The 25,228-nt window shown below is 35.9% G+C and overlaps 2 protein-coding genes across 2 annotated transcripts; both read right to left on the reverse strand.

The window, feature by feature from the left end:
• Nucleotides 1–6,619: 6,619 nt before the first annotated feature.
• On the reverse strand, nt 6,620–8,185 carry LOC120159604 (transcription factor TCP20-like). Its single transcript, XM_039170180.1, has 2 exons — nt 6,967–8,185; nt 6,620–6,866 (listed from the first exon to the last, which is right to left on the reverse strand). Exon 1 carries the CDS (start codon nt 8,069–8,071, stop codon nt 7,169–7,171), a length of 903 nt encoding a protein of 300 aa, XP_039026111.1. The 5' UTR covers nt 8,072–8,185; the 3' UTR covers nt 6,620–6,866; nt 6,967–7,168.
• Nucleotides 8,186–11,219: 3,034 nt separating this feature from the next.
• On the reverse strand, nt 11,220–15,470 carry LOC120159474 (probable metal-nicotianamine transporter YSL6). The gene is made up of 7 exons (XM_039170066.1): nt 15,089–15,470; nt 14,585–14,757; nt 14,098–14,195; nt 13,637–13,774; nt 12,913–13,102; nt 12,632–12,764; nt 11,220–12,301 (listed from the first exon to the last, which is right to left on the reverse strand). Exons 1-7 carry the CDS (start codon nt 15,432–15,434, stop codon nt 11,367–11,369), a joined length of 2,013 nt encoding a protein of 670 aa, XP_039025997.1. The 5' UTR covers nt 15,435–15,470; the 3' UTR covers nt 11,220–11,366.
• Between the last annotated feature and the right edge of the window lie 9,758 nt (nt 15,471–25,228).

Raw genomic sequence — 25,228 nt, forward strand, 5'->3', positions numbered from 1 at the left:
GATCTACAGAAAAAAATTGTTGCATCAAATGGAATGTCTATAACAAGCTTCTCTAGAAGGCATGAAATGTTTCGTGTCACAGAGTTGTCGCGACCTCTTCAAGGGATTGAAGCTGTGTCGTTAAGAGTAAATCTAAGGGACATACAGTACGATTATGGGTTTTTTCAATCTCTGAAGTATCCATGCTCTCATGTGATAGCAGCTTGCTCGCATACACGTCAAGACTATAACCATCTTGTGGATCCCGTATACCTATTACCTGAAGTTTTTAAGGTATACGAATTTGAGTTTCCCCCATAGGTAATGACAAAGACCCTGATAATGTTCAAGATTGGCTTCCGATTATACCAAATCCGAGTTTATTGAGGGAGCGTGGTCGTCCAAAATCCAATCGAATTCATTGCGATATGGATATTCGAGAAAGATTTAGACAAGACAGAAGATGTGGGCATTGTAGAAACCCAAGACACACTAGAAAAACATGTCCACTTCTGTTGTCATCAAGTAACAATTGATGAGGAAATGATGTATTTGTTTATCAAATAATAATTCTTGTATTTTAATTTGCATTTACTTCAAGTTAATGTCATTCGATAATCGCTGATGAGATTAAAAAAATGAAACAATCATTAAATTTTATCAAACTAATAACAATTTGGTATTTAAATACAACAATATTACAATAAGAATTAAATGGTAAATGATAACCAAATTACAATAACTGATATTAAATGGTAATAAATAAAATTAACTAAAGGTGTATGACTCCTCGCTGTCATCGTCGTCGTCGTCCTGAGCAGGTACATTAGGTTGTTGAGGAGCTGATGATGATGAAGAACCTCCATAGAATAAGGACCCTGGAGGTGTATGACTGACTATCCCACCGACCTGCGAAAACTGGGAAAACCCAGACATCGTTGAGTCTGAAAACTGTACAGGATGTGTCTGTGCTGCGGCCATGGGTGATGAGGTTGAACCCGCCAAATATCCAGCATATGAACCCCAAGTTGGATATGCAAACATAGACACATAATAGCCTCCAGGAGGGGTCATCTGTGACGGTGGCGGCGGCGGGGTCATAAACCAGGTGAAGGCGGCGACATCTGGTAATGGAAAGACGATGACGGCATCATATATGGCTGCGGCATCATATATGGCTACGGCATCATAAATGGCTGCGGTAGCTGCTGTGAAGGTCCTGCTGGTGCAGCTGAGGATGAACCGGAAGCACCTGCTCTCCGTCCACTAGTCAGGGGACGATGGTGCTGTGTCGGTGAACGTCTCTGTCGACGTCGTGGAAAGGTCTGCCCTCGTGCATCCTCAGGAAGTAGAAACGATTTCCCGTTACTGTTGAACCACTCATAATAATCCTTAGCATACATCAAGAAGTCAGTAAAAATGGGCTCTCTACGTGGAAGGCGCCGATGTCGATCCTCCCACAACACGACCCACTCATGATGCCTCACCAGCCAATCTGTATATGTCTTGCCGCGTCTATTTAAGCTATGCAACTCATCCATATTGTGAGGTGCTTCCGGAATTGGTTAAAAACAACCAAACTGTCGGAGCACGCGATCAGTGGAGTGCCACTCGACAGTCGCATAACAGATCAGAATGACCATCGCCATCCAAACATCTGATGGACCCCTCAACTCATGTGGGATCATCGCCCTCACATCATCAGTAGAATATGTTACCCATTCAAACTAAAACAAATAATATATAATTTTTATCAAAATAAATCTAATTATATAACTATAATCTAAAATCGATTTTTAAACATTAAAATTCATACTTGTGTGTCAGCCTTTTGATCGATTAGCATCCTAATTTTTTCTAAATCATCATGTAGCTCATGATGATTTTTCCTATCAGTAGACCACCTATTCAAGGAAAAAAAATTATTATACGCTGTATAAAATTATTAATATACAAAATCAGTTTTATAATTACCTCAAAAGTAGTGGAAATGCGAATGAGTTCTTCACAACGGGACATAAAAAGGGCAATCGATACCATGCCCAAGACTGCAGCAGTATGAGACATCCGCCGATAGCATTACGCATGTAGTCAATGGCTCCACACATCTCTCTGTACAACAAATCCAAAACTGACGAGCCCCAACTGAATGATCCAGCGAGACGAAAGTCGCAAAGATGCCGCAACCACATGCAGTGAACTAGGTTGCGTGATTTATCCTGCATCAGCAACCCTCCTATCAACTGCAATATGCATGCCCGTGCATACATCTTAACCTCATCCTTAGAGGCGTCTGCGCTCAACTCCCGAAAATTGGCATCTAACCAATTTAACGGTATCCTACCTCCGATAAAACTTTTCGGGACACGTCCTAGATTATCCCGACATAAAGTAGTCCAAGAACCGGAAGCTATCCTTGATATCACATCTCCATCCACAGGAAGCCCCAGGTGCATAGCAACATCCTCAAGCGTGATGGTGCACTCTCCGCACGGAAGCTGGAATCTGTGGGTCTCCGGCCTCCACCGCTCTACTAAGGCAGAAATAAGGTCTAGTTCTATCTTACAGTGACCCTGATATCTACGAGCCATAATAATCAATTGACCATGTCATTTTCAGTTAATTACGAAAATGGTTAGCCTTTTTATTTTTAGTCTAATTTTGTTTTTAATCCCTCTATTATACTAAAATTAAAATCTAATTTGATTTATCATAATTAATTCATTTAGTAATTTCAAATTAATAACAATGCCAATCATTTGAATTAAAGTGGTGATGTACATTTTTATTATAATAAAATTACGGGTAAAGAACACAAATGGTCCCTAATTGTAAGACGAGTTTGAGATTTTAGAATCATATTTTATCATATCACAGTCAACATGTTAACGTCCAGTTCATACTATTTTTAATTTTTTAACGTAAAAGAACGAGTTTACAACATATGAATTGTCGGGTTATCATTTTAAAACTTTTAATAGTCGGAAGACCTAACAAAACAATATCTTATAGTTGATGACTATTTTGTGACTTTTAATAGTCGGGATGAACAAAACAATGAACCTATAATTGAGAGACTATTTGTTAACTTTACCCTAAAATTAATAGATCCGTCTTTATTCAAAATAATTATATAAAAACCATGAATTATTATAACCATTTGATATTATCTCGTTGGTTGAATTATCTAGGTTCAATTAAGATAAAAGTTCATTATAAGAATAATGGTCGGATTGTGAGGACTGAAAAGAAATATTACCATTTTTATGCTAACTATTTGTTTGATTTAAAGCCAAAATCACAATTTAAAAATTTTAGACATATAATTTTACACAAATCAGAACTAGATCTAAAGGGGTAAAGGTTAATCACCTAACCATCAAGTGAACTCATAAATTTATAAATTTTACAATAAATAATATTTAATTTAAATTTTAGTTGAATTTAATAATAATATAAATTATATAATATTACAAGAATACATTTATAACATCAATTAAAATATAAATTAAAATATATTTGAAAAGTAATTATAAGCATAAATGTAATCAGAAAAAAGGAGTTTTAAGATTATTACAAGCATCTCAGGGGATATCATTATTTATTTTAACTACATATATGCGTATGTGGTTAAACAGTAGAGACTAATCTCATCGCAAACAAGAAAAAGAGTTGCAGCACAAGCATAAGCATGGCACCATCGGACTTAGCTAAACATCCGGAACTCTTCCCAACGAACTCTCCGGAGCTCGGTATGGGAGCAGAGGCTTCTGAACCCGGCCATTGCGGTGGAGCTTCAGTAGGGAAAAATGTAGACATATTGGGTGCATTCACGTGCGGAAAAACAGCTGGAGAGGCTGAAACTGCAGGCTCATTGGTCACAGTTTGCAAATTAGACAGGAAAATGAGGAATGGAACAACGGCAACAAACAATTTAGAGCTAGTAGTAGACATGGATGAGGTCTGAGAATCTAGTGAAGGGTATTTGGATCTGGTGATGGAGATTAGAGGGGTGGTGGTGGCTTGGCTGAAGCATCTCACGAGATACACTGTGGGAGTGTTAAATTTCTACCTATAATTGAAGGCATAGTTATTAAAGCCTTTTCTGGTTTGGTTTCTCTTGATTTATCTGGTGTTGGTGTCAGTTACAGTGGTAAGATTCTCTTGTACATATGAGCTTGTCGGCGAATGCTTGCTTGTCTGCCACATGATTAAGTCCCTTGGATTTTGTACCAAAAAGATCATTTATTTGATTTTTTTTTATCTAAATATCATTAAAATAAAATCAAATTTAAAAATAATATTGATATTCAATTAAGTTTTTAAATTATTTTTCATAATTTTTCAATTTTTCTATTATTTTAACCCAATTATACTAGTATTATGTCACATAGGTAGAGAACGTTTTCTACAAAATACGGCTTTCGAAAAAATTCTTGTAAAATGCATTTTTACATACGTGACCAAAAAAATATGTCAGTCCGAAAATTAATCAAATGTGAGTGTTAAAATGAGAAATAATTATTTAAAGGAGATGTTTGGGGTAAAAAAGCCCATTTATTTAGGTATTTCCCTTCAGTGAGTTATGCAATGATTCTCCGTTTCTAAACTTGCGAATGGCAATAATGAATGAGATAGAAGGTATGTATTTTGAGTATTATTGATGGCTCTTCCTACAACTAATCCATTCATTTCATGCAATTCAGTCAATAAAGATAGAAAAAACGGCAAAGACACTTACTTCCCCTTCGGCTTTTGTGATTTGCATTCACTCATCTTTCACGTTATGTTTATGCATGTCCTCTTAGCATCATCAACATGCATGTGATTTTGTTGTTAATCTTTTAAGCTAGAAAGCTGAATCAATTGAACCAGTTTGAATGGGATGAGATGCTCAAAGACTCAAAGGGGCAGGTAGAAATCGAGAACTATGTTGTCCGGTCTTTCTGTGCCGGACAAATATGTAGATACGGATACGATCCTCAAAATATCCTTTAAACGAATATAGTTGCACCAAATGTTTATTTACATCCGACACTCGCACTCGAATCCAAATATCATTGATCAAGAAACTTGAACTTATAATGCCAAGAATGTGTTTGAGAAATAGTCAACTTGGAAGGCTGTCACAAGGATAGGTAAAAATGAATGCAGCATGGGAAATACAACTGGAAGATAACCTACAAACACAGCAAGTGAAGATGAAAGACTTGAATGCCAAGTGCAGAATGGTGGGCCACAAACTTAACCTCTTCAGTCAATTTCAATTCACTCAAAATCTCCCAGTGTCAAAAATGCAAGGAGCGCAGTGATCTTACCCCATGATTTAACACAGCAAATGAATGACAAAAGACTTCAAGTTCCAAAAATGTAAGGACCAAAGTAAGTTTACCTCATGATTTTGTCATCGTTGATTTCTTTTAAGAAACTATTAAGTGTTTTGGGGCAAACAAGTTAGTCAGCTTTGCTGCTTTGTGCTACAGTCCATGAGTTTTCACAATAAGTTTGCGTTGCTAGGAAACCAAAAATAGAAAGAATATTATAAACTACGTTGTTCGGACTCTTCATTTTTCATGAAGTGCTAGTATTTCACACTCGTGTCCCGCACTTGAATATGGAGGATATAACCTCCAAGGATCCTCCAAATACAAATAAAAACTTTGACAAATCTACCATACCCATGTTGGATACATACTCGTGTGTCCGAGTAACAAAACAAAAAGAATATTATAAACTACGTTGTTCGGACTCTTCATTTTTCATGAAGTGCTAGTATTTCACACTCGTGTCCCGCACTTGAATATGGAGGATATAACCTCCAAGGATCCTCCAAATACAAATAAAAACTTTGACAAATCTAACCATACCCATGTTGGATACATACTCGTGTGTCCGAGTAACATAGAGAAAAACCATCATAGATTTCACATGAAAATCACTGAACACAAATTAACTATGGCTATCCACCAAGGAGAACTCAACCTGGACCTAATTAAATTACAATAGAGACAGACAACTGAAGAAAATATCAAATAATCATTAGGGGCAACAAAAGAGAAGATCAAACAATCATTAGGGGCAACAAAAGAAAAGTCATTGTGCTACTAATTAAAGATCAATCCTAAATATTATCATTGATTCATTTCAAATATGCATGTGAGTGGCTAGTCCAAAATCAACTGGTAGAATTGGCTTCCACATGATAATCCAAGTCAAGGAGACATGAGTAGGATGCATGATCTTTCTAAGTATACCTGTGTATACAACTATATTTCAATTGAATATCAGTACACAATGTTATCATTTAAAGTTGATGAACAAAGCAGGCTATTTGCTATTACTGGCACTTCTATGTCTCCAATTCAAGAGGGCCACTCATCCTTCGCTCAACATTGAATGAGAGAATTTTAAACAGTCAAATAACACATCCAAAGTGAAAATCCCTTGTGTGCTCAAGCAGTGACTGGATACAAATTCCATAAATAAAAACTAATCCAGTGAATAAAATTTAGGAATAATGAAGGGTCCCCCCACCCAAAAGAAAAAGAAAAAAAGGTAAGATCGGCACAAAAGAACTAGGTTCTTATATGTTAACAGACATGCTATAGCAGGAAACATGCATGCTTTTGGCATCCAGAAATAATCAACAATTGGGTCTTTATGTAACCTTTTAGAGAAATAAAAGTTCCTACTTTATCTAAGAATAAACCGGACATGTATGACTGCAAATTTCTGTTTTTAATTTCATAAGCAAACTGATTCCAACTCCATCAAGACCTAGAGAAGAAGAAAACAATTAAATGTCCCTTGTATTATATTCAAAACACCTCCAAATCAAACCAGAAGATAATCCCAAAACCATGCTACTAGGCTGTGCAAAGCTCCACCTGCACATTCCACAGCAAAACCAATTAGGCACAAATGAGTTGACACTTTTTTTGAAAACTTTGTAATTTCAACAAAAGACAAGAATCAGGAAAAAAGCACCTGTAATGGAAATTTGGGTGATGCAATGCAGAAAGACGGGGGCAATATATCCATACAGTCAGCCATAGAGTTCTGAGAATCAAAGTGTCCATTTTAATCCAATCATACAATACTTAAAACCATTACAAGAAAAAAGCCATCCTCTCTCAGGCATGCTACTTTTTTAGTCTTGCTCCCAAAATAGATAACTTTACTCGCCTGATCATTGTGAATCATCTTTAGCAGGCGGTTGTTGCTCCTCCCCCTCCTGCTGCTGGTGATGATGGTGCACCCTAGCCTGCCCCATCTGTTGATACATCTGGCTCAAGGCTTGAGGATCCAAAACCCCAAAATGACCGTCTTGAGACAACCCAAGTTCCAAACCAGGGAGCTGCTGGTTAGCCGCACCAAGCATTGAGGTGAAACTCATCGGACCCATATTATTGCCTGTCAAGTCAAAACCAGGAAACCCAATTTTCTGCATATAAGTAGAACTTTCACAGGCTAAATTTGTTGTAGACGGACCGGATGATGACTGCAACCCATAGCCACTGACTGGGGGCCATAACCCTGTTGCTGCCACATGATGGGGTCTCCCCAAATTACCACCAACAATCCCCCAATTGATTCTACTGCTCCCTGACCCTACACTGGACCCCCGTAAATCTTCCGTCTTTTGGTGCAACCCCATAGATAGAGAAGCTCCTTGCGGTGAAACGGAGCCTCCAGCTGCTGCCAAAGCCGATGCCGGTATCGTTCCGCTCCCCGTGGCGGCTATTATCGCTGGCTCAGCTTGCTGTAACAGCCACTGTATGGTTTCCCCATCGGATTTGTGACCCAATTCTCGAGTCAACTGAAAGATCCTAGCTGCACATAGAGCAGGCATCCTTATCCTTCTACCTCTTCCCTCAACTTTTTTATGCCTGTCTTTGTTAGAACTTCTCTTTGGGGCCAAAAGTTGCTTCTTTCCTTCTTCTTTATCTGCAACAACAGCAAGGGCATCCTTTGTTTCAGCTGATTTGTTCCCACCAGTGTTTTGAAGCTGCTGTTGTTGGGGTTGTGATGGTAAGCTCAAGAAGTTGGGAAATTGATGTGGAGGAGGCTGCTTGGAGTCCTTGGGATCCATTGGTGGATAAAAAAAGAAGCCCTCTTTGATTGAAGAAGAAAGTGACCTGAAAAAAGTTCCTAGACTTCCATGAGTTTGTTTTTCACTGTTTTTGGCAAAGGAATGTGAGGACAAAAGTATTTATTTATCGAAAATTGAAATCCCGACGCCACACCTCAATTGTCAAAACTTTTAAACTTGGCTTCACTTTACAACACGTCAAACAAATATTGATCCTTTCGTTCTTGATTTTTCAGGGGTTAACATTCCATCGAAAATGGAGTTGGACAAAACATTTTAAATTATTTGAATTTATAAATCTTATTTTATAATTTAAAATTTATTTGAGTTAAATTTAATTTTATAAACTCAAGTAGAATAATTTAAGTATCTATTTAAATTTAATTATAAATATTTAAATAGTACTATTGAATTCTTTCTTAGTTCTCACCTTCCTTTTTAGGGTCAACTCGGGTTGACTTAAATTTTTTTAAATTATTCTAATTAATGAGTTCTATTTTATAATTTAATTTTTTTAGTTCAATTGAATTTATAAAATTTGAGTAGAGTTGATCGGATTTCTATTTAAATTTAATTGTAAATATTTATAATTAATATTACTATACTTTTGGAAGGTAAGGTATAATTGTGCCCTAAATTCCCATCTCCTCTTACCTTCTGAAATTTAGTTCTTTATTTTTAATTTTGGAAACTATTTAAAAAACATTAAATTTATTGATAAAATTATTAATGTATTTTCATTAAATTTAAATATACAGCATTCTAATTCTGGAGGTCTAATTTAACAATAAAGTTTAATTGATAATATATATTTAAAATTAACATAACGTTATTAATAAGGTTATTGAGTATTTACATTAAAAATATATAAAATAAAAATTTAGAAATTTGATAAAGTGGAGACTTAGATAATAAAATTAGGCCTAAAGGGAGTCGCTAACAAAAATATATGACTAAATTTGATAGGTTTTTCTAATACAATATGCACAAATTTTGATGTAAGTAAATATTTTACAAATTGGCCCATCACTCTAAAAAGAAAATAAATATATATAAAATCTTGATTCATGTACGACTTGGTCAATTCATCACTGTTCATATTAGACATTGAAATTCGTATAAGTATTAGACATTACAACAATAACAACAACAAAATATTATTCTCATATACAATGGGATAAGGGGTATAAGTATTAGATATTGGAAGTCTTTAAATATTTATAGTTTTCATTAAATTCATATTATTTGTCGTAAAAGAAAAATGAAGCTTTATTCGAATTAAAGATAATTACAATTTATAAATAAATAATCAGATATGTTGATATTTGAATCTTACATTTATTGTATATCATATTTTTATAATCTTTAAAAAGAAATGTATAAGTCAGTTAAATTAAAGTTTAATGAACTCGATTTCTATGACCCTTGTATCTTAGAAGACACCTATACTAAAGCCTTCTTTGTTGTTCATCATTAATAGGGTGCAAATTATTCGTGAGAATTAGGTGCCGGTAAGACCACCAAACGGCCACCACCTAAAACTTTTCACTTTCTTTCACCAATTTTCAAGAATTTACTCATTTTGTTCCCATATTTCCTGGAGGTATGTGTTTTAGATAGGGATGGGCATGGCGAACCCGACTCATTCCAACCCGACCTGATCCGATCGGGTTGGTTTATTTTAATTCGGATTCAAGTCATGTCGGTTCGGATTTTTTTAAAGGTGGTGTTCGGGTTGGGTCGGATTCGGGTTTAGGGTGAAAAATACCCGACCTGATCCAACCCAAAAAAATATAATTTTACTTTATATATTTAGGAATAATTACAATAATACCCCTCTATATATTATTTTTTTCAATTAAATCAATGTTTTTATTGAATAAAAATAATATTTTTTATTATTTCGTGTCGGGTTCAGATTTTCTCTCAAAAAATCGGGTCGGTTCAAGTCGGGTGGATGATATATAATTTTTGAATCAGGTTGAGTCGAGTGAAGAATATAAAATTTTAGGGTTAGGTCGGGTTGATCCAAACATACTCATGCCCATTCATAGTTCTAGACTTTTTAGAAGTATTTCACTTTCTTTTTTTAGAGTTCCTTTTTCCCTTTCCCTTGACTAAAATTAGAATTAACTATAGAATTTATCAAAAAGAAATATTTATTTAAAATTTTCCTAAAGTTGTCCATAAATATATATTATATATTAAGAATGAAAATTTCACACCTATATATATATTAAAATCAATCTATTAAACTTAAATTTTTAATGAATTCATTGAGTGAATTCAGTGGTTAAAGAGAATGTTGTACTCTCTCGAAGTCCAGGTTCGAGCAGTTGCATCAGGGTGTGTGTGCATTGTCAATGACTAAAAAATATTTTGAACATATATTATCTTGTAATCACTATACTATTCAAAAAATATATATAAATTTTTAATAGGTGAACTACACGTTTAGTACCTCAACTATAAATGTTGTTCCATTTGGTCACTGAACTATTTTTTTTCAAAATTATATCTATCGTTACGATTTGATTTCATTTTGGTTATCTATTATTAAAAAATTAACAGAACTGTTGGCGTGACAATTTTTAAATTTTTTCAATGATCATGTGACATTACTTTACACTGACACATCAACACCACCATTAACTTTTTAACGATGAGTGCCGAAAATGAACCAAAACTAAAAATTAGATATGATTTTGAAAAAAAATAGTTGAATGATCAAAACAAAACAAAAATGATAATTAATATACTAAACGTGTAGTTTACCCATATTTAATATTCGTTATCTTCGAAGTTTAAACGTAAATTTTCCTTTTATCAACAAAACTTCCAAATTTGGTAGAACCAACTCAAATTGGTAGCACAATCCATTGAGTTGGGTCTCCGCTATTCTTGCAAAGCTTTCTATTGCCATGAAGAATTATTACATTTTTTCCTTCAATTTTCAATGATTATGAAAGGCCGGCGATTCATATTTCATAACCCAATTATCAGTTGGAAACAGAGAGTGTGCTCCGAATTCAACAATAAGGTCAATTTTCATGTTAAAGAAATCTAGACAGTGATGGGAAATATATGAACAGATATATTTCTTGTAAACCAAATTTCAAGATTCATACAACGCATTTACTGAATCCAATTAACTGAGAGTCTCAGATTGTTGCCATAACTGGAAAAATATGAAAGAACAGACATATATACAGAATCCGATGCACCTTCCACTTCTTACAATACACTTCCATACACACACTGTTGCATCCTATATCACAACCAGTGGTTTTCCTAATCAACTACTCAGAGAAGGACCGAAGTACATGCAGATGGGTGGATTGATCCTGATGATTGAAAGTATGGCTGATGGTATGGTCCAAATTCCATCGCCACAAATTAAACCTGAAGCAACTGCACCTGCGTAATCCTCTGCATCCTTCTGGTTGATCCGTTCCCATATGTACAAGATTACTGTTCCGACAAACATGTCAACAGCAAAGTAAGCTCCAATATAGAATGGCACCGCCATCGCCATTGGAATAGGAATGAACTGTGAAATTTTCTTGGGGGTCACATCCCTCAGTAGGTTTACGATCAAAGCAGCTACAAAGAATCCGGCACATAAAGCCAAACAATGCTTGGGCAGCTCCGAGAAGCCCTCGATACCAAGAATGGCCATTTCCCTGAATATCACTGCATAAGGTGCTTTGTATGGACCATCAGGTGATCCAACATCAAAAGCAGTCCAAAACATCCAGAATGTGAGTGGAGCAATGACACATCCCATGGCTGTTCCCAATAACTGGCTCACAAACATAGATTTGGCTGATGATAGAGTGAGGTAACCCGTCTTGAAATCTTGCATTAGATCAGCTGCAGTGGAGACGATTGACATCATAACTCCACAGGCAGCCAAACCAGCCATGACTCCACCATCACTTCCGACCAAGGAAGCTATAATGAAAAGACCAATCTTCCCATAAGTGGAAGACAGGTTCCAGTCAGTAAGTCCAGTACCATAAGAGTTGCAGAAGGCAAGAGCAGGGGCAATGATGTATGAAACAAGAACCATATACCACTTGAGGGGCGGAAAGATAATTGGAATAGTAGCTGTTGATATAGCAGCCAAGGCCACATATCCAGAAGCAGCAAACCATGTAGGTATCCTGTCTTTAAGAAATATGTTCTCTCTTTTTCTCTGCTCTGCTGGCCCTTTAGAGCTCTCATTATCTGTGGAAAGTGGAAAATAATGCAATAAACCGTTAGTGGAGAATAGAATGGTCTAAGAACAATGAAAAAGATAATTGCATGCGCATTGTGCCTAAAGTTCATAATATTTTCAGAAATTTCAACAAGGTGAAATTACATATTTAAGTTAAGGCTCTATATTTATATATCTATCAATGAGTTTTACCTAGAACTACAATTTTACACAAGGAATGTCATTTCAGTAGAAGCCACTCAGTGGTGATTATACGACTTCAGTAATTCTAAAGCAATGAAAACCATTACAATAAAACAGACTGATACACAACAAAGGAAAATATAGGGCATACTCACCTATAACCTCATTAACAATAGGAAGTTTGCTCTCTTGGGTGCTCTTGTTGCACATTTCCTTTGCAGTTATATAAATTATCTTGATCAAGTTGTAAAGACCATCACCAAGGATAAGAGCAATAGCTATGAAGACCTGTGCACAAGTGATAACACAGAAAACTTCTTTAGAAGAGAACGCTTCAATGAGGATAAAAGACAGAGAATAAGGAAGCCAGGTGTAAGGACAGAACCATCAAAAACTTCCATAAAAATAACTGTGGACACCAAAATTTTCACTGTACCTTATACCCATAAAGACCTTTAAAATTATTGCTTTCCAAGCCAGTAGGGTACCAATCCCCAGCATGTGCAGAAATGAAGGGCCACAGGAAACCCCAAGATATGATAGCCCCGAGAAGAACTGAGCAATTTACTATGTGTGGGCAAATAAGACCACAACCAACATAGGTTGGGCTAAAGTCAAAATAGAACCTGTAAAAGAAATCATGTGAAACGTTAACAATATCATTAAAACATTTAATACAAACACCGGCAATCATGTTAATGTGATTTTACTCGAATCCAAATTACAGTCCTATTACATGCCAAATTACAAACATTTAATACAAGCATCGGCAATCATGTTAATGTGATTTTACTCGAATCCAAATTACAGTCCGATTACATGCCAAGCTACTAGCGTACATAAATCAAGAAATGACATCTTGCATGCACCAGAATTATAGACATATGTATGGCTTCAGAATACATGCTAATCAAGTTTGAAGTCCCTATAAGTCCTTTTTTACTGCTAGTTCTTCTACCTCAACTGGTAACATATTGATCACCATGGAGAACCAACTCACTATACATACAATAATACATCACAAATATTTGAATACCATCAACTTCACCCTCTGGCTAATAGTAATAAAGGTTCTATCATTCTCATAACATCTATAAGCATTCTTTCAACAGAGAAGAAAAAGGAGAGGGTGTTCACATGGGAAACTTGAGATAACTTACGTGTTTTTGAACAGCGTTAAACCAAAACTGGGAAAATTATCAAACCCACAGGAATCTCCAATACCACTGAAAAACCACTTGAAGCAGCTCCAAACGAAACTTATGCTTAAATATTTTCCAAGACACTTGACTTGCTTCCTGTAATAAACCATAAATATTAGATATATGTACGTTTTTGTGTGTATATATACATAATAAGAAAGAAATCAATCTATTTGTTAAAGATCAACACCATTCTCTCTAGTTAACTACATGGAGAAGTTTATGATTTAAGCAGCTGTTTCATTGATATTATAAATGCATTGTTAGATTGGAAAGACCTTCTGTTATTCATTATCTACTTTGATAAATTCATTAGAATATGATTTCCTCTCCACTAAGTCTCTGATCAAGCACTACATCAACGGAAACTATATGTGGATCTATGAAAAGACAATAAGCACAATGTATCTAATAAGTACCCTGCAAGCTCAGCACCAGAGTGAGTATGAAAACTATTTATCAACATTGCTGTGGCCGTCCCACTTGGATATGTAAGCTTATAATCCAGTATCATTACCTGATAAAATACAAAGATAGATTAGAAGGTTAAATTGAACAATCAGATTATATACTAAGAGAAAACCTTCTTGCAATGCACTCTCATAGGTAAAAGGGATAGTCAGAACAATAAAACAGAATACATTACATCTCAATAATCAAGGTTTTTTTAATCAAAGCACAAAAATTACTGATAAGTAAAAAACCAGTAAATTCTAGAATTAATTCAACAAGAGGGTTAAATATAAGCAATGCCAATATCTAAACCAAAATTACAGTCACAAACATTTTACTGGGGCGAAACTAGATATATAGAGAACATCATCTTCAAAACCAAAAATTGAAACTTAACTAAAGTCTAAATTACCTCATAGGGGTATATAATAAAGATAGCAAAAAGATCTATACCTTACGAAGAGGAGTAAGACTAAACAGCCCAAGAAAACTGACAACAAAGAGAAAACCAGTCATCCACCCTAACCCCGGGTTCTTAATATCTTCAGCTCGGTTTCCAGGGTAATCAGCACCAATAAGTTGATAAGTTTTTTCATCCATTGCAATCATATACGATCCGAATCCCCCTGTCAAAGATAAGATATTACGACAAAATAGTGAAGCTAGTGAGCTTAAGATTCAATTTAATTACTTAATTAACACTAGAAATTAAGCACCCTCAATACGTCTAAGTTAAATCAATAATATCAACTTCTTACATATTCAAAATGTTAAGTCACTAGTAATGCTAATAATCATTTCTTAATCATATACAGCTAAAATGATTAAATTTGGTATGCTTTAAACAAAACAAAAACAAGCTAATAATTTCTTCATCATATATAATCACTAAACAAAATTAGCCAAAAATGGATCAAATTCATACACAGATTAGAAGGATTTCTAGTTATCACATACCACTAAAAGCAAGGCCGTAACAAGCGACGACGCAAGTTTGAATGACGGTGTTTTCTTGTTTAGTAAAAGGTGTGACCTGAAACCCTAACTTGGTCAAAAAACCTGTCCACGATTTCACAAAGAAGAATCCGAGCAATCCAGCTCCGACATTCAACGACGGGATAATCCCGACGGTTAAATTCAGCTTGTGCGTGATGATACAAAAGAGCGTCCCTAACAAGGCGCTCACGACCAGCCCTCTGATCGTGATTTGGTCTTTCCATTCCGGGACGTGCTCCGACTCGATGCCGCCGCCGTCGATGGTTTCCTTGTCGATAATTAACGGCTCCGATATCTCGGTCCCCATGATACTGGGATCTGCTCGGGTCTCTTTGACCTTTTTCTTATTGGATGTGGGAATTAAATTGCGAAGAAAATTGTCTGCTTAGGGATTTTGAATGGATACGGAAATGAGTTGAAAGTTTGTTGGGAACTCCAACCAATGAGAACCGTTGGCGGTTGTTTGATCGAATGTTGAAGTGACACGTGGCTTAATTAAAAAACAAATTTTCCTTTTATTCCAGCCGAAATCCATGCGTGCCGTGTCAGAACTTCGTCGGATTTCCCCTCCGTAAAAAGATTTAAATAATTCTAAATTTTAATTCTTTAAATTTTACATTATAAATATTAAATTTAAGGCTGAAATGTACCATTGCTCCTTGAATTATACGGGGTTTTTTTTATTGAATTATCTCTAAAGTATTTTTAAGATGTTTTATTTTTAAAGTTTAAATCGTTATTTGTTTGTGTTAAATTGTTAAATCTGTTAAAAATGTATGAGTAAATTACATATTTAGTCACTTAATTATTTTAACTATTTTAATTTAGTCATCAAACTATTTTTTTCTTTCAAAATCTTCACTAAACTTAAGTTTTTATTTAGTTTTAATAACTTAATTCGCTTCAATTTTTTTACTTTTTATGCAAATAGAGCCGCTAATTTTATTAAAAAGATAAAATATACAAAGTTATAATGAAGTTCAAAAACTGAACACAAAATTAGAATATTTTTCTATAAACATTGATGCAATAAACTAGTCACTCGAGATCATTCAATGACCATACAAGGAAAAAGTTAAAACTCATCCAAGAAACTCGAACAAAAGACAAGTACAAACATATCTGACTCCATCGACAAACAAAACACAACAAGAGATTGAACTACTGAAAGATCATCGACAACTGCAAATCAGAATTGAGCATCGTGAGAAAACTATCTACGAACGCAAACAACATATTCAAGTCCAATATGAGGGTCCAAAGTAAGGAAGATAAACGAGATAAAAAATAAGCATCATCTTGATCAGTCGAGACGACGTTCGAACCAACCTTAAAAAATAGTCAAACAATAAAAAATGTGCCATGAAGGTAGAAGAAAATATGTCATAAAAAAAAGAATTTGCTGCCTCTGAAGAGCACCATTGGAGTTGCCTTGTGCTACACGACAGTAGTATCAATTTCCCTGCTACGTTCCTTGAATTTTTGTTCTCGAAATAAACGCCTTTCTTATTACAATTGGGGGTTTTCTAGGGTTCCGACATTAGCTGGTCTAACGAACGAGTCCTCTGGTGCGTCTCCGACATCTTCTTTTTCTTCTTCTTTGGGTTTTCTTTCTATTTCTCCTGTTACATTTCTCTTTCGTGTTCTATGTGCTGGAGAAAATTATTTGGCTGCCAAGCGAGACAAGAGCTCCAGTTCTTTCCACTAAAATCTCGAGACTCAAATCCTATCGTTCAGCTGTCCGCTATTTGTGAGTAGTAATTATGGATGCGGAATTATGTGCAAGTATACACAATCGAACAAATAATACAGTGATGAGTGAGTATCGTATCCACAGGGATTGGAGAGATCTTGAGTAAAGTTTATACACTATTCTAAAGTAACTAAGTATAGCTAATGGTATTCACAAATGAGAATGCTATGGCAAAATGAAATGGATGTTGATGGGAATGGAATGATGGTAATATGGGAGCAAATGGAGATGTCGTGGTGAATTATATTGTGTTCAGTGCAAAAAAAATGTAAAGGCAAAATAAAATGTAAATATAGAATTTGATTTATAGGACTTTAACTTCCTCACAAGACAAGATACTACGGGAATGAGTGATAGGAGTCACTAAGGAAAATCTAAGTCCACTTCTTAGAATGGTTTTAGTTCTATGTCTTACCTGCCCGACAGAGTCTACTAGGATGCCCTATGCTATCTCTAGTAAGGGACTCGACAAAGTGAATATGCCTTGGCAAAATCGTTTGGCGTAAACCCCTACAGTGATCCTATTGGTCCAGATAACAGGATATGTCTCGGCAATACCTTTTTGCGGGCAGCATTAACATCTAACCTATCGTTCATGGACAACTCCTTTTAGTCGAATAAAATCCTAGCCTTATCTCTAAGGTGGATTAGGCCTAGTTACTATCTAGAACCCCTTGCTTTTGTGGTTCCTCCCTAGTTTCTCTCGAATACTAAGGATGTGCTACTTAGACATTCTCACGAACACTTAGTAATCTCCTAAGGAATGACTACTCTCATAGCTCCTACAACCTTAAGGCATTAAACTTCATAAACAAAACATATAATAACATAGAAAAACAACCATTCATTAAAGCAAAACTTAAATATCCAAAATAAACTCCCACCAAAAAGGATTAGTTCATGGTAGGGTTCGAAATAAGCAAGCACAAAACAAGTTAATATGTTCTTTACAACCCGAATGATAAATAATGAAAGCAAAGAGTAAAGGAAAGGAGGAAAAGCCTTCGACGTGTACTGTCGGAGCTTCCCTCGGCCACCACAAACTGTCCCAGCGAACTAGCTCCTCTCGGATGCCTAGAACGCCACTCCCTTCTAGCTTGTCAACAGAGGAATGCCATGGCAAAAACGATTGACGGGAAAAAGAGAGATCTTTTTCTCTGAATTTTTAGGCTCTTGGCGGCTGTGTAAAAGTCTTCAAAGTCTCTTTTTCATTGTGGTCTCATCTTCTATTTATAGGGAGAGAATGAACTTAGGGTTTTGTGATAAAATTACCCTAGTACCCTAAAGTTCATTCCTTTTATGTAAAAGATGGTGCATAGATGGTAATGAGCCTCTCCTTTATGATTGATTGTAGAAATCATGCATGGTCAATGACAGCTGGCTCTTACTAAAAATATATTCTTTGACTTTTTCTGCCTAGAAACGTGTTTGTATCCAGTCCATGCTTAACAAACCTAAAAATTTTCTACGCAAGCTTTCTTGTTTTGCCACGACATTTACAAGTTTACTCCCACATTGTTTTCTTTTCCTTTTTTCTTTTTTTCTTTTTTTAACACTGCTACGAGGGAAGTCAGACCATCACACCTACCATTTCACACTCTAGGTAAAAGGGAGCATACTTTTCACCCCCGAGCTAGTCAGGTAGAGTCATCTTGTGACTACTTTTATTCACTCATATACCATAGCTGCCATTTAATTATTTCTAGTTTCCAGGAAATGCCATGGCATGGCGGAGTGTCCCTCTACAAATATGCCGAAGCATTTATTCACAACTTCATTTTTTTCTTTTTTTTTTCCTCTTTTTTCCTCTTTTTTTACAAAGTGGGGTTTTCATCGTTTATGCCAAGACATGCAAGAGTTCTCTTATAAAAAATTTCTAAGTTCTTTAAGCATGAATAACATACAATCGTGTATTCAAAGGTTTCAAATAAGCAAGTCCTAGAGTTTGTTCTATCATCCTCAACAGTCATGTACATTCAATCCTAGCCATCAAGAATTCATCATCATCGGGCATCCTTAATTTATTCCAGAAAACCATTGTCCTCAATGCTAAAAACTAAGGAAAATCTAACTACATGCTATGAAATGCAATGCAATGCAAGGGACATTGACTTCATGCTTGTGGTAGTGCGACGGTCGTGCGACGTGGGAACTTTCGTAATTATGTGGGGCTGGAATGTTCAGAGGCAGATGAATTTGATGCGGCATTTCTAATTGTTCATCCTCTAGTGGCTCTACAGGCCGAGGGGGTGCTGGTACGGTTGAAATCTAGATGGACCCTAACCTTTCAAGGAAAAAATAGTAAAATAAAAGGAAACTGAATAAAAAGCAGTGACAAAATAAACATTTATTTATGCACATGAGTAAATCCAAAATATAACGGCATCTTCAAGATGCTTGGCAAGTCTCGACATCATGCAAGAGGAGTGCAGATTTGTCACGTTCGATCGGAGCACCAGTGTAGACCAAAATGCCCCACACATATAACAGTTCCACCTTCAAAATATTTTGCCTTGACATTTCGGGTCTTTCACATCTGAATTGTAGGACCTTTGTAGTAGTCCTCTCTTTTTCAAATTGTTCTCTGCCTGAAGTTGAATAGTAGTGGAATGAGATCTCTTTTCGCTCCTTTTTGCTGTGGCAACTTGAAATTATTTGGGCAGAAAATTTATTGAAGAGGTTGAGGTCATCCTTATGATAGTAGCCACCATCGTGTATTATCTTGTTCTTTCCTAGGATATTTAAGTAATGAAGCAAAACAACACTAACGAGAAAATTGACAATGTTAACATATGACAAAATTGTCGCGGCAAATAATAATTTCTCATTAGGAAATTTTTCCTTAATCTCCATTTCATTCCTTATTTCTTTTATAATTTCAAGTCTAGACAGATGGGCAGTTACTTGGGGTTTAGGATGAGTAAATTCAATGGAATCTAAAGGATCAAAATTCATACCCAGTCTAGCTATGAGTAAGCTAGATTGACTCATCTCCTTTGGAATATCCTCAAGCTCCTCTTCGTCTTCTTCATGAATCTTCAAGTGATTATCAGTGCATAAAAATTTGTTGCGGTAAAATTCTACAGCTTTCCTTTGGTCATCAACTCTTACTAATGGGGGCTTTTCTTTTGCCATGGTAAAATTGTTCTTCTCTTCATTGGTTGCACTCTTCGAACCATCATCATTGTTTTCCCATGAATGTGAATCTTCTTGCACCTTCGAATCTTCGTGCACAATCTCATGATCGGGCTCTCCGAGTGTCTCCCCCCAAACTTAGCATCTTTATAGATTTTGATGTCACTCCTTAAGGTAAACATACCACAATGCTCCATTTCTTGAGCCATAATGACTTCAGTATAATGACTTCAGTAGGAAGACTGCTATGTGGGCGAGATTGTAATGCCGTGGCAATTTGATCAACCTGACCCTCCAAGGCCCTTAAAGACGAGTTGTGGCTTTGAAGTAAAGTTTCTTGGATTTTTATAGAGGTCGCATGGTCATGCAACATGGTCTTCGTGGTTGTGATAAAATCTCGCATTGTAGCCTCTAAAGAGCTTGTGTTGGATGAAGATGGTACTCCCTCGTTATAATTATGCCATGGCATATTCGTTTGAAAACCTTGGGAGTCACTGAAGTTCTGCTGCCTAGTGGACTGAATAGCATTGTTGGTTCCTTGATTTCCCCAAGAGAAGTTTGGACACTGACACCATCCAAGATTGTTAGAATAGGGGTTGTTGTTGTCTCGATTGTAATTCTCTACATAGTTGATGGACCCCATATTGGTTTGACACTCGCTCTCATTGTTATTGCCATGGCCCATTTGTCAAGGCACTAGCATCATCCTCGTGGGTGCATTGAGTCCCATTATAGAACAGCATACATATACTCCAGTTGGTGTGGAATCCATGATTGGGGCACTTGCGAAGCAAACTTTTATATCAGTCCCAACACTCATACATAGACTCTTCATCACCTTGGTGAAAAGATGCTATGGCATTTCTAAGATGGTTGTTCATATTGGGTTGATTATGCCGTAGCAAAAAAATTTTGTACAAGTCATCCCAAGACTTTATCGAGCCGGAAGGTAATCCATTGAGCCATGCCCTGGTGTGATCTTTTAAAGAATATGGAAATAATTTCAATTTCAGCACATCTTCATGTACACCTTGTTGTCGAAAGGAGTCACAGACCTCTAAAAATACCCGAACATGTTGCCTTGCATCCTCATGAGAAACACCACCAAATTATCCAATCAAGTCCAACATGTCGAACATAACCTATTTGAACTCGAATTGGGTTGCCTGAATCTTGGGAGCTACAATAGTAGGTTTTAGGTCGTCCAAGGTAGGAACTAAATGATCTCTGATAGTTCATGGTCGAGCAGTATTCCCAGCATTTGGAATTGTCATGGCAAGAAAGGATAAACACAAAAACAAGTAACTATGTACAAAGAAAATAAATAAAATGGTGCAACAACTAAACTCGACATCATCAATTGCCAATCCCCGGCAACGACACCAAAAACTTGTCCGCTATTTGTGAGTACTAATTATGGATGCAGAATTATGTGCAAGTATACACAATCGAACAAGTAATACAGTGATGAGTGAGTATCGTATCCACATGGATTGGAGAGATCTTGAGTAAAGTTTATACACTATTCTAAAGTAACTACGTATAGGTAATGGTATTCAAAAATGAGAATACTATGGCAAAATGAAATGGATGTTGGTGGGAATGGAATGACGGTAATATGGGATCAAATGGAGATGTCGTGGTGAATTATATTGTGTTCAGTGCAAAAAAATGAAAATGTAAAGGCAAAATAAAATGTAAATATATGATTTGATTTATAGGACTTTAACTTCCTCACAAGACAAGCTACTACGAGAATGAGTGATAGGAGTCACTAAGGAAAATCTAAGTCCATTTCTTAGAATGGTTTTACTTCTATGTCTTACCTGCCCGACAGAGTCTACTAGGATGCCATATGTTATCTCTAGTAAGGGACTCACAAAGTGAAGATGCCTTGGCAAAACCGGTTGGCGTAAACCCCTGCAGTGATCCTATTGGTCCATATAACATGATATATCTCGGCAATACCTTTTTGCGGAAGCATTAACATCTAACCTATCGTTCATGCACAACTCCTTTTAGTCGAATAAAATCCTAGCCTTATCTCTAAGGTGGATTAGGCCTAGTTACTATCTAGAACCCCATACTTTTGTGGTTCCTCCCTAGTTTCTCTCGAATACTAAGGATGTGCTACTTAGACATTCTCTCGAACACTTAGTAATCTCCTAAGGAATGGCTACTCTCATAGCTCCTATAACCTTAAGGCATTAAACTCTTCAAATATCAAAACTAAAAATGTTCTCACGGGATCTTCAAATAGATTTGAGGTCTTAAATTCTGTGGATGATAACTTTTCTCCCTTAAAATATCAAAGTAAGAAACAAAGATCTGCTGCTTTAGGAGTGGCTCTTTTGATCAAAGATCTCAAAAATAAAAAGAAATAACACCTTGGAAAAGCTAAATGTGATGTTGAAAAGGTAAAGGGGGTGAACATGACTCATCTTCTCAATGATCATCAGCTTCTGGAATATCAGATGATTAAACAATCCTCAAAAATAGAATAAAGTTCTTCAAAGAGCTAGTCAGTATAAAATTGATATTCTCTGTCTGATGGAAACTAGGGTAAAACCTGAAAAATTTGAAGAGTTATATAATAGTAAATTCAACAACTGGAATATTTTGACAAACTATGATTTTGCTTATAATGGTAGAATCTGGATTCTTTGGAAGAAAGGTTTAGACCTCTCTTTTTGTCAAGCTACTGCCCAAAGCATCACTGTTAAAGGTCTCAGAAATGGTCTCCCCTTCTATATATAAGTTATTTATGGTAGTAATGATGGTATTCAAAGAAGACACTTATGGCAACACTTAAAGGACATTGACTCTAATTATGGATCCAGTCACAGGATTCTAGGAGGTGATTTCAATATAATCCTTCACCATTCTGAAAGTTCTGACCATGATATTTTAGGTCCTTATAATTCCTCTGAAATGAAAGATTTTCAAGACACTCTTCATGATCTTCTTCTTCATGATCACCCCTTCTATGGGTCATTATTCACTTGGAGCAATAAGTAAAAAGAATCATTCCTTGCTAGGAAACTTGATAGAGTCCTTGTCAATTCTTATTGGGTCTCTTCTTTTCAAAATTCATTTGTGGAATTTATTGCTCCTGAACCTTCTGATCATTGCATGTCCCTTGTTTGGCTTCATAAAGATTCCTATGCAAATCATCCTAAACCATTCAAATTATTTAATTTCTGGACCAAGCATCCTAACTTTCTCCTTGAGGTTCAAAAGGATTGGCAGCAGCCAATTCATGCAAACCCTATGCTATTCTTTTTTCTCAAGCTAAAGAGACTGAAGATTTGCTTGAGAAATTTAAATAAGGACTGTTATAGTAATTTTTCTACTAGAGTTAATCAAAAGAAAGAAGAGCTTGAACTTTTCCAACTCTCTACCCTTCAAGGAAACAACTCTATCGATACTGAATTGAACCTGCAGAATGAACTTAATTGTCTTGAATCTGCTGAAAATATGTTCCTTAAACAGAAAGCTAAAATTCAATGGCTCAAGGAGGGTGATAAATATTCCAAAATTTTTCATTCAGTCATTGCTTCAAAAAACAAAAGGGACACTATAAGAGTTCTTGAAAATGAACAAGGCAGCATGCTTGATTCTTTTGATGAAATAGCCACTGAAATTGTCCTTTATTTTCAAAACCAATTTGGAAAGGTTGATCCTAATGTTAAAGACAATGATTTTCAAGCTCTAAAACACCTTCTTCAGCTCAATATTTCTTCTGAGGCTACTGCAGAACTGAAAAAGAACATCACTGCAAAGGAAATTAAAGAAGCTTTCTTTATTCAAGGAAATGACAAGGTTCCTGGGCCTGATGGTTTTACTCCTTACTTCTTCAAATTCACCTGGTCTGTGGTAGGGGAGGATGTCATTAAAGCTGTTAAGTTCTTTTTCAGCAATTCTTACATGCTGCCAGCTTTTAACTCTACCATAATTGCCTTGGTTCCTAAAACTACAAATCCTAGCAAGGTAAAAGATTATAGGCCTATCTCTTGTTGCTCAGTCATATACAAATCTATTACCAAAATTCTTGTTAAGATGCTAACCAACCTTCTGCCTGAAATCATAATTCTTAACCAGTCTGCCTTTGTCAAGGGTAGGAATATAATTGACAATACTCTTCTGGCACAAGAGCTTGTCAAATGTTATGCAAGGAAAAATATTTCTCCAAGATGTGCTATCAAGATTGACCTTCAGAAAGCTTTTGACTCTATCAATTGGGGCTTCATTTCTTCTCTTCTCAAAGCCATCAATCTGCCTCCTAAATTCAATGCCTGGATTAAAACTTTCTTCACTGAAGCTAGATATCCAATCTCTCTTAATGGCTCTCTTGTTGGTTACTTCAAAGGTAAAAGGGGTTTAAGGCAAGGTGATCCTTTATCACCAATCTTGTTTGTTCTAGCTATGAATATACTCTCTAAACTCCTCAATACTGTTGCTGCTAGAGGTCTTTTAGGGTACCATCCAAAATGTAAGCAAATTGGTCTTACTCATCTAACCTTTGCAGATGATCTTCTTATCTTTTGTAAAGGAAATTTGGAATCAATTATTGGAGTTACCACTGTTCTACAGAAATTTTATGAAATTTCTGGGCTTCAACTAAATGTAGCCAAATCTGATATGTTTGCTGCTGGAATCTCTTCTGGAAATCTTGAGTCTATCTTAATTTCTACTGGTTTCAAACATGGACTCCTTCCTGTAAGATATCTTGGTGTTCCCCTTGTTACCAGAAAACTTAATGCTAATGACTGCTCTACCCTTATTGAAAAAATCAGATCCAAAATTCACCTTTGGTCTGGGAAGCATCTCAGCTATGCAAGAAGATTGGAGCTTGTTAAAATTGTTCTCCAAAGCTTTGCTAACTACTGGTGTAGACAGTTTTTACTTCCCCAGGCTGTTATTAACAGAATTAATCAGCTTTGTTCTCGGTTTTTATAGAAAAGTACTGATGCAGCAGCTTCAGGAGCCAGAGTAAGTTGGACTAACTTATGTTGTCCTAAATCTGAAGGTGGGTTGGGATTAAAAGATCTTAAAACTTGGAATAAGGTTTGCATGATACATCTTATTCTCTCCTCGTTGGTGAAGGATCTCTTTGGATTGCCTGGATTTACACTTATGTAATTAAATCCAAAGAATTCTTATTAATGTTGAATAATCCCTCTTATAGCTACTGTTTTAACAGGCTCTTGAAA

The sequence above is a fragment of the Hibiscus syriacus genome, unplaced genomic scaffold, assembly GCF_006381635.1.
Source record: "Hibiscus syriacus cultivar Baekdansim isolate YM2019G1 unplaced genomic scaffold, ASM638163v2 tig00111366_pilon, whole genome shotgun sequence".
Classification (NCBI taxonomy): domain Eukaryota; kingdom Viridiplantae; phylum Streptophyta; class Magnoliopsida; order Malvales; family Malvaceae; genus Hibiscus; species Hibiscus syriacus.

Coding starts and splice junctions, on each gene's coding strand:
- LOC120159604 (XM_039170180.1), bottom strand. CDS start 8,071: ATGGATCCCAAGGACTCCAAGCAGCCTCCTCCACATCAATTTCCCAAC.
- LOC120159474 (XM_039170066.1), bottom strand. CDS start 15,434: ATGGGGACCGAGATATCGGAGCCGTTAATTATCGACAAGGAAACCATC. Junction 14,196..14,584: donor GTCTTACTCCTCTTCGTAAG/GTATAGATCTTT, acceptor GTATTTTATCAG/GTAATGATACTGGATTATAA. Junction 13,103..13,636: donor TTAACGCTGTTCAAAAACAC/GTAAGTTATCTC, acceptor TTTCTTTTACAG/GTTCTATTTTGACTTTAGCC.